Source organism: Pelophylax lessonae (assembly GCF_965119305.1).
Source record: "Pelophylax lessonae genome assembly, chromosome: 3".
Lineage (NCBI taxonomy): Eukaryota > Metazoa > Chordata > Amphibia > Anura > Ranidae > Pelophylax > Pelophylax lessonae.
Window position 1 is genome coordinate 266,342,988 of NC_138770.1, and position 21,110 is coordinate 266,364,097.

At 37.9% G+C, this 21,110-nt stretch overlaps 1 protein-coding gene across 11 annotated transcripts in view; it reads right to left on the bottom strand.

Moving 5' to 3' along the window:
• Nucleotides 1–21,110, bottom strand: part of TNIK (TRAF2 and NCK interacting kinase) — a 478,118-nt gene that overhangs the window by 26,732 nt on the left and 430,276 nt on the right. For 10 of the 11 annotated variants that reach the window (XM_082249643.1, XM_082249642.1, XM_082249649.1 and 7 more), the window contains 4 exons: nt 14,794–14,958; nt 13,709–13,838; nt 10,945–11,115; nt 377–520 (listed from right to left, as the gene is read on the bottom strand). In XM_082249643.1, coding sequence (XP_082105769.1) covers nt 377–520; nt 10,945–11,115; nt 13,709–13,838; nt 14,794–14,958 — 610 coding nt within the window. The remainder of the gene's footprint in view (nt 1–376; nt 521–10,944; nt 11,116–13,708; nt 13,839–14,793; nt 14,959–21,110) is intronic. The other variant, XM_082249647.1, reaches the window with a different exon arrangement.

The following is a 21,110-nucleotide window of genomic DNA, read 5'->3' on the forward strand; positions in this document are numbered from 1 at the left end:
ATGAGTTAGCACAGTAAAACCCAAAAAAGCATCGAGGCTAAAATGTAACTCACAGTTGTTTGCCATTTTCCTTTACAATTTTAGTCACTTAAGACCTTTCAGTGTTCAGGCTCTTATTCTGTATAGTAAACATCAAATATCTTTGAGCCACTAATTAGACTTTGACATTGTCTACAGTGAATGCCTTTGACAGTTTATTTGCATCAATGCAAAATGTATGGCTGGTGGCTGAGGGAACAACTGACTGCCTAGAACTTTGAAGGCAAGGGAGTCGGAACTCTTGATCTGTTCTTGGTTTTTGGTATAGACACAGACACAATGCCCCATGGTTTCTTGTACACAAGCATAACAAGTCTGAAAAAAGTAAATACCACACCTGATATGGTTACCAGGACATTCAGTCCCTCTAGAACATCCATCTGCTGAAACCTCCTCCTGTTGATAAGGTTGTAGACCTTTCCTTGCCCACTGCGGTCCAACAACATCAGCCCATTCTCTGTGCCCACTAGTAAGTTTACACCTGTGTGCAGAAAAAAAAGATTTTGTTAGCACCAAATGGTTGTGAAACTGACATTTTTCATGATAAATTTAAATGCCAAGTATCAGTTTGCTTAAAGAGTCAGCACATGCTAGCCAGCTTATATTGACTTTGATTCAATATATATCTATAAAAAGTAGTTTTTAAAGTGGTTATAAACCTCAGGCATGAAATATGAACAAAGCATATCCTTCTATAGTATGTACTTGTCTCTGTTAAAGTGGTAGTAAAGTCGATTTGTTTATGTTTTACCCACAGGTAAGCTTGTAATAAGGCTAACACGTAGGTACTTTTAATATCTCCTAAATGTGCACAGTTTAGGAGATATTTACTTGTGTAGCAGCTGGTGACATCACTGCCGCATGCATTTTGAAGAAACGACATACCCGTGCTGTTCCTTCAGAGCTCTGTGCTATAAACCGTGACTCCCGTGCACATGCTTTGTTTTAAGGTAGCTTTATTATGCAATGCATACTAGCACATTATAACATTGCCTTGCAGGCGAAAAGTTTTCTTTTAATTTTCCAGTTTACTACCACTTTAGGAGCACTAAATGTAATTTTTACCTGCTGTTTCAGTCCTCTGCTATCAGCATTAATCACATTTTTGTTTCTTCTGACACCACAAGAAAAAGGTGACAAACAGCCTCAGCTCTGTATCTGTGTGCTGTGTGAAGGGTGTGTGTGTCCTTTCCCTCCAATCAGCTCACCTCCCTAAGCCCTGCAGAGTAGAATTTCAGCTCTTCCTCCCTATTTTTCTGATAGCTCAGACAAGCTTTAAAAATTCTGCACTTTGAATGGCTGTAGAGGAGAGAAGACTGCAGATAAACAACCTTTGTAGGAGGACTTGTTTCATCTCTGTGTTTCACCTGAGGCCAGGCATTTCACTGGGTATCCATAAGGGTTTACAACCACTTTAATTTAAAAAATATGGACCGACAGCGGACTTTAGCATGCTGTCCGCTAAATAATGGTCACAGGAGTGCAAGACTAAGTGCACTCCTGTGACCCACAGAAGAAGTAGTGCCAAAAGAGCTTTGGCTCTGGTTCACCTTTAAAGTGGTAAAGCAAAGTATCCAAAAAGTGTCTGATACATATTACTGTGTGAATTGTAATGAATACTAATAGGGTCAATTTTAAAAGGAATACCAGAGCATTGTGGGTTATTTATTGTGGGATTAGTTGTTGAGATATCTTTCACTGCTACATTGGAGAAATTCAGAAGGAGCAGCATGAGTCACTGCTCTTACTCATGTACACTTGGGTATGCAAACTTTAGCTTTAGTTACTGAGCTCTGTAAACAGGCTTTTATCAGCAGGAAGTAGGGAGAGGCTGGAAAACATGAGGAGGAGGAGGTTAAAATACCTCCTGCCATAAATAGGAATGCATTGTTGATGTGCAATATTTCATATTTACCTGACTGAAAAGAAAATATTTTTTAAACTGTATTTAACCTGAACCCTATTAAAATAATGAAAATTTGAAAAACCACTATACATGCCTCTAGCTTAAAAGTTACCAATGCCTGCTTACTCCTAGACTATAAACTAAATGGGATATTTATCAACAGTTAATGGTAAATCTTGCTGATCTAACATATCTGATCTAAGGAAAACCCAACTGGTGCATGGCAGGTTCTGACAGAAATCTTATTGTTGATAAAATTAGCATTATATCATAAAGGTTATTATCAAGATTATCAATTATTTGGATGCTATCTGCAACTAAATTCCAAGTATAGCTTTCATGCCAACCAAATTTACTGTTTAGGCTTATGTCTCTTTCCCATCAGCAGTATTTGTTTCTATAAACATCCATTAAAGAATAGTTGTCATAAGATATTTGTGTGAGGATTAGAGGAAAAAAGGGCCACTTCATTTGTGAAGTACAGAACTTTTTTTTTTTTATTCAACAGGAAAAGTCAATGAGTTTAAAGCTGGGTACATACGGGTCGAAAAATCGCCCGGCTTCTTTTGAACGGGCATGTAGGAAAACCAGAATCCGAACAGTGCTTGCAGCCAATGGTTGCAAGCGCTGATCAGTTTGTCCTTGGGGGGGGGGGGGGGCAGTCCCCTTGTCAGAACACAATAGCTCAGCAGGGGAAATTGCCACACTAATTTTGAATGTACAGCGATCGGAGAGTTTTTTTTCCTGTTCAGCCCGATGGGTTGAAAAAAAAAAAAAAAACTTAGTGTGTACCGAACATATGGAGCTACGATGGAATTCCTTGATTAGGGCTACAAGATACAGTCAATAAAATATAGTTAACTATGTAACCTACTGTATGTATTATCTTGATAATAAACCCATAGTAAATTAATGATATATTTATTGATACATAATGTAACCATAAGCTGTAACATAGTGATAATAATGTTATAAAAAACAAAATACTGAAAAGATGATCAAAACCATCATATGGTAAAACACCTTTAGCCAAACATACAGTATATGTAATTTAGTAACAATCCAGTAATAATTATATACAGGTGCATCTTATAAAATTAGAATATCATCAAAAAGTTAATTTATTTAGATAATTCAGCTAGTGAAAACCTAAAATTCAGTATCAGAAAATAATTCCATAATTACAAAATTACATAAGACCAATAAAAATTTTTAATACAGAAATGTTGGCTTACTGAAAAGTATGTCCATGTACAATATAGTATGCACTCAATACTTGGTCGGGGCTCCTTTTGCATGAATTGCTGCATCAATGCAGCGTGGCATGGAGGCAATCAGCCTGTGGCACTGCTGAGGTGTTATGGAAGCCCAGGTTTCGTTTCTTTAAAAGTGGCTTTCAGCTCATCTGCATTTTTGGGTCTGGTGTCTCATCTTCCTCTTGACAATACCCCACAGATTCTCTATGGGGTTCAGGTCAGACGAGCTTGCTGGCTGATCAAGCAAAGTGATACCATGATCATTACAGCCGAAGGCCGCTATCAAAGAAACCTGGGTTTCCAAAACAACTCAGCAGTGCCAAAGTCTGATCGCCTCAATGCCACGGCGCATTGATGCAGAAATTCATGCAAAAGGAGCCCCAACCAAGTACAAGAGTGCATACTATACTGTACATGGACATACAAAAATGTTGGCTTACTAAAAAGTATTTTTTTAAATTGGTCTTATGTAATATTCTAGTATTCTGAGATACCGAATTTTGGGTTTTATGAGTTTCAATTGAATAACTGAAATAAACTTTTTGATTATATTTTAATTTTATGAGATGCACCTGTATATTTTATATATATATATATATATATATATATATATATATATATATATATATACAGTATCTCACAAAAGTGAGAACACCCCTCACCTTTTTCGTAAATATTTTGATATATATTTTCATGTGACAACACTGAAGAAATGACACTTTGCTACAATGTAAAGTAGTGAATGTACAGCTTGTATAAAAGTGTAAATTTGCTGTCCCCTCAAAATAACTCAACACACAGCCATTAATGTCTAAACCGCGGGCAACAAAAGTAAGTACACCCCTAAGTTAAAATGTTCAAATTGGGCCCAAAATGTCAATATTTTGTGTGGCCACCATTAATTTCGAGCACTGCCTTAAACCTCTTGGGCATGCAGTTCACCAGAGCTTCACAGGTTGCCACTGGAGTCCTCTTCGACTCCTCCATGATGACATCACGAATCTGGTGGATATTAGAGACCTTGCACTCCTCCACCTTCCATTTGAAGATGGCCACAGATGCTCAATAGGGTTTAGGTCTGGAGACATGCTTGGCCAGTCCATAATCATTTCCCTCAGCTTCTTTAGCAAGGTAGTGGTCGTCTTGGGGGTGTATTTGGGGTTGTTATGTTGGAATACTGCCCTGTGGCCCAGTCTTTGAAGGGAGGGGATTATGCTCTGCTTCAGTATGTCACAGTACAAGTTGGCATTCATAATTTTCCTCAATGAAATGTAGCTCCCCAGTGCCGGCAGCACTCATGCAGCCCCAGTCCATGACACTCACACCACCATGCTTGACTGTAGGCAAGACACACTTGTCTTTGTACTCCTCAAATGGTTGCTGCCACACATGCTTGGCACCATCTGAACCAAGTACGTTTATCGTGGTCTCATCAGACCACAGGACATAGTTCCAGCAATCCCTGTCCTTAGTCTGCTTGTCTTCAGCAAACTGTTTGCGGGCTTTCTTGTGCATTATCTTTAGAAGAGGCTTCCTTCTGGGACGACAGCCATGCAAATCAATTTGATGCAGTGTGCAGCGAATGGTCTGACCACTGACAGGCTGACTCCCCACCCCTTCAACCTCTGCAGCAATGTTGGAAGCACTTACACCTCTATTTCCCAAAGACAACCTCTGGATATGACGCTGAGCATGTGAACTCAACTTCTTTGTTCGACCATGGCGAGGCCTGTTCTGAGTGGAACAATGTCCTGTTAAACCGCTGTATGGTCTTGGCCACTGTGTTGCAACTCAGTTTCAGGGTCTTGGAAATCTTCTTATAGCCTAGGCCATCTTTATGTAGAGCAACAATTCTTTTTTTCAGATTCTCAGAGAGTTCTTTGTCATGATGTGCCATGTTGAACTTCCAGTGACCAGTAAGAGAGTGAGAGCGATAATACCAAATTAAACACACCTGTTTCCCATTCACACCTGAGACCTTGTAACACTAACGAGTCACATGACACCGGGGAGGGAAAATGGCTAATTGGGCTCAATTTGGACACTGTCACTTGGGGGTGTACTCACTTTTGTTGTCAGTGGTTTAGACATTAATGGCTGTGTGTTGAGTTATTTAAAGGGGACAGCAAATGTACACTGTTATACAAGCTGTACACTCAATACTTTACATTGTAGCAAAGTGTAATTTCTTCAGTGCTGTCACATGAAAAGATATCATAAAATATTTACTAAATGTAAGGGGTGTACTCACTTTTGTGAGATACTGTATATATATATATATATATATATATATATATACACACACACACACAGTGTATATATATATATATATATATATATATATATATATATATATATATATATATATATATATATATATATATATATATTCACCAGCCACTATATTAGGTACACCTTGCTAGTACCGGGTTGGACCCCCCTTTTGCCTTCTTCAGAAATGCCTTAATTTTTTGTGGCATAGATTCAATAAGGTGTTGGAAATAGTCCTCAGAGATTTTTGCAGTTGCTGCAGATTTGTCGGCTGCACATCCATGATGCGAATCTCCTGTTCCACACAATCCCAAAGGTGGTCTATTGGATTGAGATCTGGTAACTGTTTAGGCCATTGGAGTACAGTGAACTCATTGTGATGTTCAAGAAACCAGTGGTGAGATGATTTGAGCTTTGTGACATGGTGCATTATCCTGCTGGAAGTAGCCATCAGAAGATGGGTACACTGTAGTCATAAAGGGATGGACATGGTCAGCAACAATACTAAGGTAAGGCAGTGGTTTTTAAGTGATGCTCAATTGGTACTAAGGGGCCCAAAGTCTGCCAAGAAAATACCCCCTACACCAATACAGCACCATCACCAGCCTAAACCATCTTTCACGTTGTTTATGCCAAATTCTGATCCTACCATCGGAATGTTGCAGCTGAAATCGAGACTCATCAGACCAGGCAACGTTTTTCCAATCTTTTATTGTCCAATTTTGGTGAGCCTGTGCGAATTGTAGCCTCAGTTTCCTGTTCTTAGCTGACAGGAGTGGCACCCGGTGTGCTCTTCTGCTGCTGAATCCCATCTGCTTCAAGGTTTGATGGTATTCTGTAACGAGTGGTTATTTGAGTTACTGTTGCCTTACTATCATCTCGAACCAGTCTGCCCATTCTCCTCTGACATCAACAAGGCATTTTTATCCACACAACTGCCGCTCACTGTATATTTTCTATTTTTTGGACCATTCTCTGTAAACCCTAGAGATGGTTGTGCGTGAAAATCCCAGTAGATCAGCAGTTTTTTAAATACTCAGACCAGCCTGTCTGGCACAAACAATCATGCCAACTTCAAAGTCATTTAAATTCCCTTTCTTCTCCATTTTGATTCTCGGTTTGAACTTCATCAAGCCATCTTCACCACGTCTAGATTGTGTTACCAAGCAATTGAACAGGTGTACCTAATAAAGTGGCTGGTGAGTGTATTTACACACACACACACACACACACATATATATATATATATATATATATATATATATAAATACACAGTATCTCACAAAAGTGAGTACACCCCTCACATTTTTGTAAATATTTTATTCTATCTTTTCATGTGACAACATTGAAGAAATTATACTTTGCTACAATGTAAAGTAGTAAGTGTACAGCTTGTATAGCAGTGGAAATTTGCTGTCCCCTCGAAATAACAACACACAGCCATTAATGTCTAAACCGCTGGCAACAAAAGTGAGTACACTCCTAAGTGACAATGTCCAAATTGGGCCCAAAGTGTCAATATTTTCTGTGGCCACCATTATTTTCCAGCACTGCCTTAACCCTCTTGGGCATGGAGTTCACCAGAGCTTCACAGGCTGCCACTGGAGTCCTCTTCCACTCCTCCATGACATCACAGAGCTGGTGGATGTTAAAGACCTTGCGCTCCTCCACCTTTTGTTTTAAGGATGCCCCACAGATGCTCAATAGGGTTTAGGTCTGGGGACATGCTTGGCCAGTCCATTACCTTTACCCTCAGCTTCTTTAGCAAGGCAGTGGTTGTCTTGGGGATGTGTTTGGGGGTCGTTATGTTGGAATACTGCCCTGCAGCCCAGTCTCCGAAGGGAGGGGATCATGCTCTGCTTCAGTATGTACCAGTACATGTTAACATTCATGGTTCCCTCAATTAACAGTAGCTCCCCAGTGCCAGCAGCACTCATGCAGCCCCAGACCATGGCGAGGCCGGTCCTGAGTGGAACCTGTCCTGTTAAACCGCTGTATGGTCTTGGCCACAGTGCTACAGCTCAGTTTCAGTGCCCTGCAATCTTCTTATAGCTTAGGCCTTCTTTATGTAGAGCAACAATTCTTTTTTTGAACTTCTACTGACCAGTATGAGACAGTGAGAGCAATAAAACCAAATTTAACACACCTGCTTCCCATTCACACCTGAGACCTGTAACACTAACGAGTCACATGACACTGGGGGAGGGAAAATAGCTAATTGGGCCCAATTTGGACATTTTCACTTAGGGGTGTACTCACTTTTGTTGCCAGCGGTTTAGACATAAATGGCTATGTGTTGAGTTTTTTTGAGGGGACATCAAATTTACACTGTTATACAAGCTGTACACTCACTACTTTACATTGTAGCAAAGTGTCATTTCTTCAGTGTTGTCACATGAAAAGATATAAAATATTTACAAAAATGTGAGGGGTGTACTCACTTTTGTGAGATACTGTATATATAGTCAGGAAAAAAGTTATCGCGACAAGCTGAATATAAAGCAATGTAAAAAAGAGAGTGGTAGCGATGTGTTAAATACCAGCTTGTTTTTATCCACAGGGGAACATAAATGACATATGGCATAGAAAATAGTGACTAAGTGGTTGTCTATGTAAAGGTGTACAAGAAAGGAGGGAATGTTAGTAATTAAAAAAGAAAGACTTAGTAATAGAAGCATAAGGGATTCAAGAGAATAGATTAGTGTAGGAATCCCTGCAGCCAGTGTGAGAGAAGCTGATGTGCATATAATAATATTTACTGCTAAGCACACTGGGATCGAGTGTTCAGGCACGAGTTTGGCCACACATGAACTAGGCTGGAGCAGGACTTTAAATATCATAAAAAGCGCCAAGTAAGTGAGGTGTGAATAGGGAATGTGGAAGTAATAGGGGAGTGTGGCCAAACCTCATACACCTTTGTCTGAGATTAAATGTATACACCACTGACTACTCCCACAGATTTCAGCTAACCACTTCCCCACTCATTATTATTGCATGATATTTTGTTTCTGCAGAAAGGGATTTGTCCACTTCTCTGTCCCTATATAGCTCTTATATATACAGCCCCTCCAGGGTGACAGCTTATACAAACAAAACATGTCATCTGGTCACATTTCCTAACAAACACATTCTTTGGCCACAACCCTTGAAACTTCTACTCCACTATCCCCCCTCAAACTCCAACATACTAGGCATCTTAAATGGGATTTAAAGCCCTGTTGTAGCCTAGTTCGGGTGCTGGCAAACCAGCACTAGAACAGTAAGTTTCCATATCTGCATATTGCCTTTTCTCCCGCACTGGCTATCGGGCACCTTACACTTATCCCGTTTCTTCATTATCTACTATTATTTCTTTATTCCATTCATTATTACTTATAGTTTTTACTACTGTTCCCTTGTTTCTTTTAATCTTAAACATAGACAACCACTAGTCACTATTTTCTGTACTATATGTTATTTGTGTTCCCACACAGATGCACATATGCTGGGATTTAATATTTCACTGCAATTCGCATTTAGATTGACTGCTACGCTGCTTGTCCATTTCAGTCCAGACCTTAGTCTTTGAATTTCCAGTTAGCTTTTTACTAACCTTTTTTCAAACTATGGGGTTGATTTACCAAAACTGGAGCGTGCAAAATCTGCACAGAAACCAATCAGCTTACAGGTTTTATTGTCAAAGCCTAACTGAAGAAGCTGAAGTTAGCTGATTGGCTACCATGTACAGCTGCACCAGATGCACACTCCAGTTTTAGTAAAACAACCCCTGTCTATTTTTTCATCTACGTCTGATTAGATTGCAAAGTGCCCCCATCTCTAATACAGATCAGAAAATTGTTTGGGTAACTGGTTGGGACTTTGATGGCACACAACAAAAAGGCTTAAAATATAACACATTTATTGCACACATTAAAAACCACTTCCACAAGGGTAGCAACATTAAAAATACAAAGTCATATTGGGATCATGATATATCATTACAACAGACAACCAAAAGTACAAATATTTAAACTCCAATACGTTTCAATTCATTCAGAATCTTCATTAGGGTATATACTGTCCCAAAAACTTTACCCTATATATTATTCCCCAATAACTTGCAAATGATTACTAGATTGTTTTATATATGTTTGGCTATAAATCTTTATCACATCATGTTTTAAGCATGTTATCAGTATTTAGGGTTCAATTAAATATAGTTATTAATATTATAATTCTTACTATTGAGACCACATTTATATTGCTTTGTATTATATTATCATGATATTTTTATTTAAGTAATAATCATTATGAAGGTTGTCAATTTACAATTAATTTCTTATAAATGAGATTAATTGATATGTCGCCATGTCTAAAAAAAATTACAAACTGTATTCTAAAACACTAAACCGATACTGAGTTATAATTAATTGGCAAATTTTGTATAGTTGAATTTGTCATTGGTTATATTTTGATTGTATACTTCCTGTAGCCCCCACAATGTGTTTTTTCGGTTGATTAACCATACAAGTTTGTGGACTTCCTCAGTGGAGTTATGTCTTCTTCCTTGAATTCTCCTACAGGTTTCCACTAGGACCATCCAAAAAGGTCCTTTTGCACCAGAGAGTTGCCATAAACTATCAAGTGCATACCACAATACTCCAAATATCCCAGCACTCCTCATCTTCATCACAATAAGAGAAACTGCCTCATTTAAAAATGCTAGTTGACTGCCTGATATGCTGGGTATGGTTAGTTTTTATTGTTTTCAGCAAAAACTAACAGATTTCCCAAACCACACAAGTAAGGTGGGTTGGAGGAATCACCCCCCCCCCTTTCCATGTAAGCACATTTTATTCCCTATAGAGGTTTCTTTGCTGTCAGAATACAACAATTGGTTTCTGTCAAGTGGGGGTTGCCACAAATGAACTGAAATTCAGGCCAGTCCCTGCTGAACAGGACAAATTTCGATCTGTATATTCCCAGCTTTAAGTTGATGCTTTGGCTTCAACATGTCAGAGCCACTGACCCAGAACAAGCAGACATTAAAATATCTAACTTTTCACCAACTTTCATTTGCTTATTGTGGTTCTGTAATTCAGAAGATTTGAAGCCAGACACAGCCAAGCAGCTAGCAGTTTCGAATGGCAGCCCACATATTTCTTTCAAGTTTGGTGTACCTAAAAAATGCTAAATGCCTGGCTTTCATGTAAATTCAAGCTTGAATAATTTGAGTCACTCCCCAAAATAGGTATATGGATTATAAGTTCTGACGTCTTGTGGTGGCCTTCTAATTTGAATACTTGTTCCAGGTCAGTGACTTACAATGTACTGTGGTTCATAAAAATTTTCCCACACCACACCAGAAAATATGTTGTGTCGCCTATATATAAAAAGCGACCTGCTTAAAAATTGTTAGGGAATTAGGCTAAACATTCCAGAAAGGAAAATGCAGCAAAAATGTACTTTTCCCCAAAACAAAAGTTGACTTACCCCATAATGCTGCACAAAGTATCTCAGAATTAAAGCGTTTCTTGTATTTCCGGATCTCTGGAGTATCGCTGTGAGGACGAATATTGGTAGGGTTCACGTTTACCACTGATATTTTTCTGGCCTCATTCAGCTTGGCTTGTTCTTGTCTAAGCAGTTCGCTAGTAAACAGGGCTAAAAAAAACACTCTCTTCATTCAGCAAAAAAAGAATAAGAAAATGGAGCATGCGTGTTCTGTGACAAATCTCAGCATTTCACATTTCATACATGGCGTGGACCGCTTTGAGGGCTGCAGATGTTGCTGAACTACATGTCCCACAGTCCTCTGTCAATTAAGCATGTAGTTTAGCAATAACTGATGAGGCCTCTGCTAACCCACTCCTGATTAGACATTCTCATTCAGAGGGGAAAGGAGATAAAGAAATAAAACTTCAAGCGCAGCAACAAAAAAAAAAACAAAATAAATCAAAATGGCCTAAGATCCTTCAGCTGGGAAGAATGACAACTGGTGCTGCTTCGTTTTACATAATAATACTTATTCAGTGCTGTAATTACAGAATTCCACTGACTGACCAGCAGATCTGGGGGATTTATTAGTGATTAAAAAATATAAGTAACCTGAAAAATTGGAAGACAGGTCTAGTTAATAAAGCAAGAAAATGGATGCAACAGATTGTGTACAGTTATTTAAAATCTGGCCATTTTTTTTAACACGTTTTGGATAGAGTAGGAAAGAGTTGAAACTGATGTCAGGTTTTTTTTATTTGTCACATTGGAGAATTTTTCCTTCCCTTTCTATTAACCATGCAAGAATTGGGTGGAGCGGTTGTCAGTATGACACATTAGACACAGAAAGCAATACGATCAAATCTTTCCCCAAGATTCTAATCTGTGTTTTGTCATTGTACCTGTTGAATATGTTTTTTCACTGATAGGAAAATAGGGGGAACTATCTCAAATAGGAGCACCAACATAGAAAAGCATACAATTAAACATGCACCACCACATAATGCGCAATGTTTCAGGACTACTAAAGACCCCTTGTTCAGAAAGCAGGAGGGGTTCCCCATGACCCCAACACATTGTACATTACATGGTGGTGAATAAATGTTTAATTTTCTGCTACATCAGTGTGCTGGTGATATTTTTAAAGCTTTGTACTATGTACCATTCATCAGTTTAAATGTGCACCTGGCTACATGGAAGGTCTGAAGGAAGCTGGATTGCAAAACTTCTTGGACTATCTCCAGTAATCGCAGAGAGCAATACAAAGGCAATCCAGCTTCCACATGTATTTGCAAATTTGTGCAACTAAAACCTTTTTTTTTTTTTTTCAAACAAATGGCTAGACAATGTCATTTTGTTTTTTTGTAGATTAGCTGGTAAGTGTGCAGGGAACATTTTTGTTTGTTTATGCAATGCAAACGTGATTGATGCTTTAAAAAACATCTCCATGTTTTAGTAAAGTTTAAAAAGCTTGTTTGGACCAAGCTGGTCCAAACACACTATTTACTTCACTGCTTGGTCCAAACACACTATTTACTTCACTAACACATGCAGTGGCTGTTAGCTACATACAGCATATGACATGAGTTCTGGCAGCATGACGAGGACTTCCTGTCCCGCTCCCAAGACAAAATCAAGTTGGACTGAGCACTGCTATTTAAAACTCACTAAAATATGGAGATCAGCTTTAAAATTTCCCAATTCTTATCAAAAAATGAAAGAAAGAAGGTACAGACATTAAAAAAAAAAAAGAATATGAAACATGTGGATACTTTTATTAGGATATTTGGTTTTAGTCAACTTATGTAAAGATATTCAACTAAATTATCTATTATCAGTATTGGGCAGCCCAAAATATATTAGCATCAGCTTTGACTAAGAGATTAAGGGAAAAATGCAGAGATGGCAAGCATGGTGGTTTGTCAACTCTATTCTTCCATTTTATGGCTTTGACCTTTACTTTTTCTAAAATAACTGTAGTGAATCTAAAGTAATGATGTTTTTTTTATGAGCCAGTACTCGAGGAGGTTTTGCCATCCACTTTTGGCCCCAGGAAAAGTTACCCTGTTGTAAGCCATGCCTTGTTTATGATAACAATGAGATCATTCCAGTAAAATGGAAAGTGTATTATCAGGCTAACAGCCATAAATGAACTAACCATTTCTGAAAATGTATGGATGTGTAGATTAGTCCCAAGCTGTTCTAATCAGAAACATTACTATGAGCGCAACCCAACAATTCTTCTATGCTTTACCAGAAACATCATCATGCTTGAGGTCAACCATTTGCCATTGCATCCATTTAGAAAATTAAAAAAGAATACTTTATATGAGAAATTTAGTCCAGTTCAAGCATAGCATAGGGGGAAATGCATAATAAAGAAAAGATTAATTAGTGAATATCAACATTATGTGATGGACTGACACACACAATGTACTACTTTGGCGGATTTATTAGTAAAGGAAGCAACCGTTGTGTCAATTCTTCCTAGCATTATATGGACTAAACCTTTAGAAGTAGAAGTACTGTGTTGTAGTCCATAGCTAATATATATATGTTTTACTAGTTGAAAATTGGTATAATACTATTTGATCTGTTATTGACTGCTATGGATGGCAACACAGCACTGCTCTTAGCACTAGAGTACTAGATAAAGCCCTTACACTTACATTATAAACCAAAATAAATCACCTATACACCTATCTGTACACTACCATAAGAGAAATAAAGTGTTCACGTACAAACCATATCAACTCAATACCTGTTGCCGACGACTCTTCATCATCATCATCTTCATCGTCTTCATCATCGTTATCGGTGGGTGATGTCTGGAAAACTCTTGTATCAACAAATGGTGTAAAAGATGCTTTTGTTGTACTTCCTACACCATACTATAATGGTTAAAAAGAGGCAAAACATAAATAAAAAAAATGTATCATGTCCATTATAAACAAAAATGTTACAATAAGGTTAATGATATGGTGACAATTAAGCAGCATTAATAATGATATAGTAATTCTTATAGTAAGAATATTGTATATAATTATACTAGTTTAAAAAGTAGTTATAATATCAATAATAAACATGCATTACAAGTAATTACTTAATCCTAAAAGTACACAACACCAGGAGCCCAGAGTTTAGTGGTTCTCCATGCCTCACGCTGCTCAGGGAGGAGGGAAATTACATTTTGTTACGCAAAAGTTAGATGAATGCCGGATTCAATCTTACTACCCTGGAACATGCATGCAGCTAACACACAAGATAGTATGGTACATTTACAAATTTTATCAGGATTGGATACCACCCTCTCTCACTAGGTGCTGTGTACTAATGCATTTATTCTACAGATCAACTACTTTAGTAGGCAAAATGTGACCACAAATAACATTTTAGTATCCTTGACACTTTATTGGCATTCATCATCTGCATCACAAAAAAAGAATGCAATTGTAAACTGAACATTAAGCTATTTTTATATCAAAGCTATACTAATTACTAGCTGTTTTGATGCATTTCTATAGCCCCCTGCATTCACGTATACATACACACACAATTTTTTTTTTCTGGAATACAGCTATGCCAGATAACAAATGGTGCATTAAGGAGGGACCTACAGCATGCATGAGCTGAGAAAAACAGATATTGCTCAATTTTGGGGTACCAAAACCAGTTATAAAGACACATCCTCCCTTCACCAGCAAAAAACCTAACATGCATGCATTTGCATTGCTAAAACAGGGTTAGGGAAGGAAAGATGAAGAGAAATAAAGTAGCACAACGGTCAGTACTAGCAACCAGTTATCCAGTAAGCGGAAGTGTTAGTTTGGTACTGCCACCACCTACTTCAGTCCCAGTCTCCACTTCCTGTGCATGCGTTGAACCTCTCCCTATAGGCTCGGTTGGAGTACCCACCGGGGAGTGGCTCTGCTGGACTAAGTCAGGAAGATTTATGTGGCTGGCAAAACCATTACTTTCTGCATGGCCTGAGCGTTTTTTATCTCCAGATGTCTGCGGACACACAAAGGAAAGTACATGGACAACTCCATTACAAGAGCTTAATTGGCAGTTCGATGTCTGTATAGTAACGTGCATATCAAACAGTAGCAAAGTTCAGAAACACAGACACATAGACAAGCTGTATTATCCAGAAGGCTAAGCAATTTAGTAATGTACTGCTAGACAATCTTTGTACATCCAAAGCTATATTGCCTGTAAGCTCCTCCAGATATTTACCCAATATTCAAATCTGCCCCACAAAAGGCATCTTCTCCACTTAATATACTGTATATATACTGTGCACTACAAGTGCACTTGCTCTAGAGCTTAGAAAATGAGGTAAAACTTCACTTTGCAAAGTAAACTCAATCACATGCAAGAAAAAAAAAAATGATAGCATTTTTGTACATGATTGGATATGAGAAACCAGCAGAACTTCGCCTCATTTCAGAGTCTCCACTCAGATCTAGAGCAAGTGCACTTGCAGTAAACCGTGTATTTGCCTTTAGTAAATTAACCTCCCAGTGTTCATTTTGTAGGAAACCAAATATTTGCATATGGTTTCCTATGTATGCAAATTATTATTAATTCTATAACACCATACCACTAAAGGGAACTTGTGCCAGAAGAAATATGTAGATTGACTGATTTCAAACAATGATAGTATCCTGGCTGCTAAATGCAAAAACAAACATTTATTTTACTGCAGCTTAAAAGTCCTTAAAATGCGGTGGCTTCATTTGTTTTCTGTTATAGTCTTCAATTTTTACTTGGTAATGCTGTGAATAACACAGTTCCTGTCCTTGGGTGGCTAAGCTCACTCACTCCACTGTATCTATGGGGGCACCCATGACTGTCACCCAGGGTAGACATTAAACATGTCTGTTTTTGTTCAGTGCTATTACATAGGGCCTGACAGGATTGGTAGTTTACAGACGAAAGATGAGTTTGTTTGTGCTTCCTATTAAGGTCACTGGAGATGCCCAGGACACAACATTCATTTAAAATCAACAGGTATTTTCTTGCTTAAAATATTCTTAACACGTAAAAAAAAAAGAAAAAAAAAAAAAAGACTGCCGCTCAAGGAATATTCACAGGGAGAGATTTGCACAGCAATATTATAGGTACAATCTAGTTCATAACATGCAGGTCTTACAGCAAACAGACAAAAGTAGAATTGAAAGAATTCCAAAACTGTGCAAAAGGAAACAAACAACAGGGCACAATGACCTGATGCATTAACATGGATAAAAATATTGGGAATACATAAAATATGAAAAAGGGGGAGAATCTGCGCTCAGGATAATAAAAGGCTGCAGCCTACCTCCAAAATATGACCCTGTAAAGGGTATATGTGTTACGTATAAAAGAAAGAGGTAAGGTATTTGGCGCTGCCTAGGTAAAACAGTGTTCTGAATAGATGTGCACAATATGTGATTGGAGTGTCAAAAATGCAAATATAATCCACAGCAAAGGATTTAGGTCATACATTGCTGTGGATTATATTTGCATTTTTGACACTCCAATCACATATTGTGCAAATCTATTTAGAACACTGTTTTACCTAGGCAGCTCCAAATACCTTCCCTCTTTCTTTCATACGTAATAGATAAAATATACTCACAAGAAGTCACAATTTCATGTGTCTATCAAGCGCCTGTAGCAGAAGATGGCATCCAACAATCCTTTGTATAAAGTGATGCTTGCGTGGGAGCAGTTTCACACTCCAGGACGCAGTCTCTTGTGCACACCCAGCATTGCTGCTGTTCATGGAGGGTTGCTGGATGTCATCTTTTGCTGTTGGCCCTTGATAGGCCCAAGAAATTTTGACTTCTTGTGAGTGCATTTTATGTATGTACAATAAATATTATCTGTGTTAATGCACCAAGTCATTGTATGCTGTTACCAGTTTCCTTCTACTCAGGAAATGTTCTTAGCCTAAAAAAAGAAAATTAACGCAGCCTCAACTTTTAAGGACTGGTAAGCCACAATTTTACATCTTTGTTTTCCTTTGAAGCCCATATGCAATGGTAATATTGCATTTCTTATTTTAAGTACTGTATGCTTTAGAATGAGATCACTCCAAAGCAAACCTGACAGTAAAAAGCAAAGCCTGCGTAATATATCAAAGGCCCTTCCCCAAAAATCAACAGCAGAATCACAAATTGCACAAGAATATCCTTATGCACTATGCTTACATGTGGAATTGCATTGCTAGAAGAATCACAACATCAAACTCTTCAATACAGAAGCTGAGGGTAAGGTACTTAAGAACATTTACTGATTTTATTCCCTACAGTTTTCTTTTTTTACTTTCATGCTGCTATTTATTACAGGGAAAGGGGTCCTGCTATATTACACAGACAAATCTGTTTACTGCAAGGTCCACTTTAATATAAATACCTTGTTTTTTGTGTATAACTTGATTATTACATAAACACTATCTGCTTTCTACTTTGCAGTGCTACACAATGGTTGTGCTTTGCGATGCTTCTCATAAGACAAGTCTAGGAGTTGGAAGTCTGACTCAATGGAAAATGCAGTGAGAGTTCCCTCTAGTTAATAAATGAATAAAGAAAATAAAAAAAATTATAATTTCTTTTCTAGCTATGAATTCATGAAATATTATATACAATTATGTATTCTTTTATTTGAGCAGCAGCATAAGCTTTATTTGCCTTATCAAATGTTTTCCAGTATGTTGATTGCTCCCTTTGTTGTAAAAATCCCATGTACAAAGATCAATAGCTCAAGCTAAAATGTACACCCCCAAGAGAATAATTAGAACAATGACTTGTTCCCATCCCTCCATCTCTTCAGATGGATCCCTATAGGGTTCCAAACAAAGGCAATGACCAGTGCTCTGAGACCACTTGTATTACAACTATGGACAATTTGTATGCTAACAAGCTGTAAGATTGGTCCCACTATAAAACATTACCGTATTTATTCGAGTATAACGCGCAAAATTTTCTACCAAAAAAAGAAATCAAAGTTTGGGTGCGCGTTATAAACGAGGGCTGGGGTGGGGTGGCAGTGGCGGCCGGTCCATTGAGGGCGCAGGCGAATTGTGAGTTCGCACTGAGCCTTTTCCGGGCTGCAGCCGCTCACTGTACACAAGGGCGAAGAAAAAAAAAAAAACGTCCCCTCGTCGCGTACAGTGGGCGGTCCGAACTGGGGGTGAGAATTCTTACTAATATCCGCTGTATGGTCGCCGCTTCATTTCCTTGCCTCGCCCACACGTTACGGTAAGCATTGCTTTTGTACAATTCAGGTAATTTTATTTCGGTACTGTGTTTACACCAGTTTAGGTTGTCAATAAATGATTTTAATCATGGCCGCACGTGTTCAACAACGTTTTTTGTCAATTACAATGCTTGGTGTGAAACAAAATTTTATACCGATTTTTAATCGAAAATTAGGGGTGCGCGTTATACTCGAATAAATACGGTACTTCTTATGCACCTCCACCACAACTAACTAATACTAAAACTTAAATATTATTAGTAAAGTAAGAGTAAAGGTAATTTTCAGTTTTCTTCCAATCTCCAATATGCATAATAATTGAAACCATTCAAATAGTAAGCTTCCCAGGTAGAATTATGGATTGAGCAAGAATTAAACAATCTTTGATGTCAGCTCTGCATGAATCTCTTCCTGCATGCGCTGACAGGATTGACATTTATTTAATGAAAACCTGAGCATGAATCGCTTTTCCCCCTCAGCTGCCACATGTGCATATGTAGTGTAGTGAAGCATAGCCCATATAAAATAAAATATTTATTATACATTTCTCAGCAGTCATTTTGCCAAGGAACTCTCAGGACTTGCTTTGCATTTGTGAAAGGCCGGAAGTGATTTATTGGGGAAGATTCTGAATGCTGGATGCAAAACAACCACACTTAAAAATCAATGTTCTGGGGGAATTCTAGGGTGTTTTTCACTCAGACATCCTAGCCAATTCCCAGTGATCTGTGATAACTCAAATCAATAGAAGAAGCATGACAAGAACCTCAATGATCATCTGACATTTTCACACTTCATCTCTTATAAATCTTTGTGATTTGAGCTTTAGGTATCCTTTTTTCAGTATTTACAGTATGTTGCTTGTGTTCAAAACTCAAGAGGCCCTCTTCTAAGCTTCTATTGTTTTCTTCAATAATAATAGTAAAATATCTCACTATTTTATATCTTTAGTCCCAAACCTTGAAATCAAAGCCTACATAATAAACTACTGAATTTTTTCCTTAGTGTGTATAAAGAGAACTTACAACAGAAGTAATCAGACATTGGACACACACAGATTGCTCAATAGGACAATGAGCAGGAACTGGACTTTCAGTTGTTGATATGGGTAACACTTTAGCTTTGCTCTATGCACTTCTCCGCTGATTAAGTCCAACAGATTTTATGCAACAATGTGTTCTACAAATGCGTTTAATATGGTTCAAGAGGACCAGTTTTAGATAAACAGGGGCCCGGAAATGATATTTCATAAAGGTTCACATTAGATTGGTAAATCTTAACTGCTCTGCTGCATAACCTTACTTCCTTTCTGCACCATCCCACAAAAATACACAGGTTATTGTTGTCGCTGCTGACCTCCCTTTTGAAAAAGCTAGCTAATAAACAGGTAGCCTACATAATTCTCGCAGTACAGTTTTTCTTTTAATGAATGTTTTTTCTCCACAGAAAGAAGTCTTTTTAGAAGCCTAAACATCTTCAATATGGAATAGATGTCCTAACACAACAGAATAAGGCAGAACTGCTGTCACACTGGTGCACAATGTATTATAGTAACATGACATTTAGGCTATTCATATACTTTTTATATATATTTGTGCACATTTTATAACTATTAATCCCATTATCAGCAGAACTTGTAATTTTTGATTCTCATATGACCACCTATGACTTGCTATACATCTCTATTTACATTTAAATCAGGAATACCTAGTACAGTAGTATAAGCATATGTATTAAAAAGTTCCCTGTGTAGAATACATTATATCCAACCTTGTTTACATTACTGTGTATCGATCTTGATCATTCGTATGTCTGTCTTTCTCTATATAAATATATATGTGTGTATCTATATAGTACTGTGTAAACGTTTTAGGCAGGTGTGAAAAAATGCTGTTAAGTAAGAATGCTTTCAAAAATATATTTAACCATACAAAACAGAGGTAGATAAATGCATATGATACAAATGTTGTGCACTATAAATGAAAAGTCAGTTTTTAGTCCAGAGAAGTCTTACCAGAGATGGCCTTCGTGGAAGATTTGCGGCCAAAAAGCCATACCTCTGATGTGGAAACAACGCTAAGCGACTCAACTATGCATGAAAACATAGGAATTCAGGTGCAGAAAAATGGCAGTAGGTGCTCTGCATTGAGGAGTGAAAATTTTGAATATTTGGCTGTAGCAAGAGGCAGTTTGTTTGCCAAAGAGCTGGAGAGCAGTACAATAATGAGTGTCCGCAGGCAACAGTGAAACATGGTGAAGGTTCCTTGTAAGTTTGGGGCTGCATTTCTGCAAATGGAGTTGGGAATTTGGTCAGGATTAGTGGTGTCCTCAATGCTGAACAATACAGGCAGATACTTATCCATCATGCCATACCATCAGGGAGACGTGTGATTGGCCCCAAATTTACTCTGCAGCAGGACAATGACCCCAAACATACAGCCAATGTCATTCAGAACTATCTTCAGTGTAAAGAAGAACAAAGAGTCCTGAAAGTGATGGTTCGACCCCACAGAGCCCAGTTGCCAACATCATCCAGTCTGTCTGGGATTACATGAATAGACAGAAGGATTTGAGGCAGCCTACATCTACAGAGGATCTGTGGTTAGTTCTCCAAGATGTTTGGAATAACCTACCTGCGGAGTTCCTTCAAAAACTGTGTGCAAGTATACCTAGAATTGATGCTGTCTTTAAGGCACAGGGTGGTCACACCAAATATTGGTTTGATTTGGATTTCTCTTCTGTTCATTTACTTTCCATTTTGGTAATTGGTAAAAATAAACCATCAATGCCTCTTTTTCTGAAAGCATTTTTAATATACAGTATTTTTCACACCCGTCTAAAATTTTTGCACACATATATATTTTTATTATTTTATTTATTATACCCTTTAATGTGACAACACTGGAGAAATGAAAATT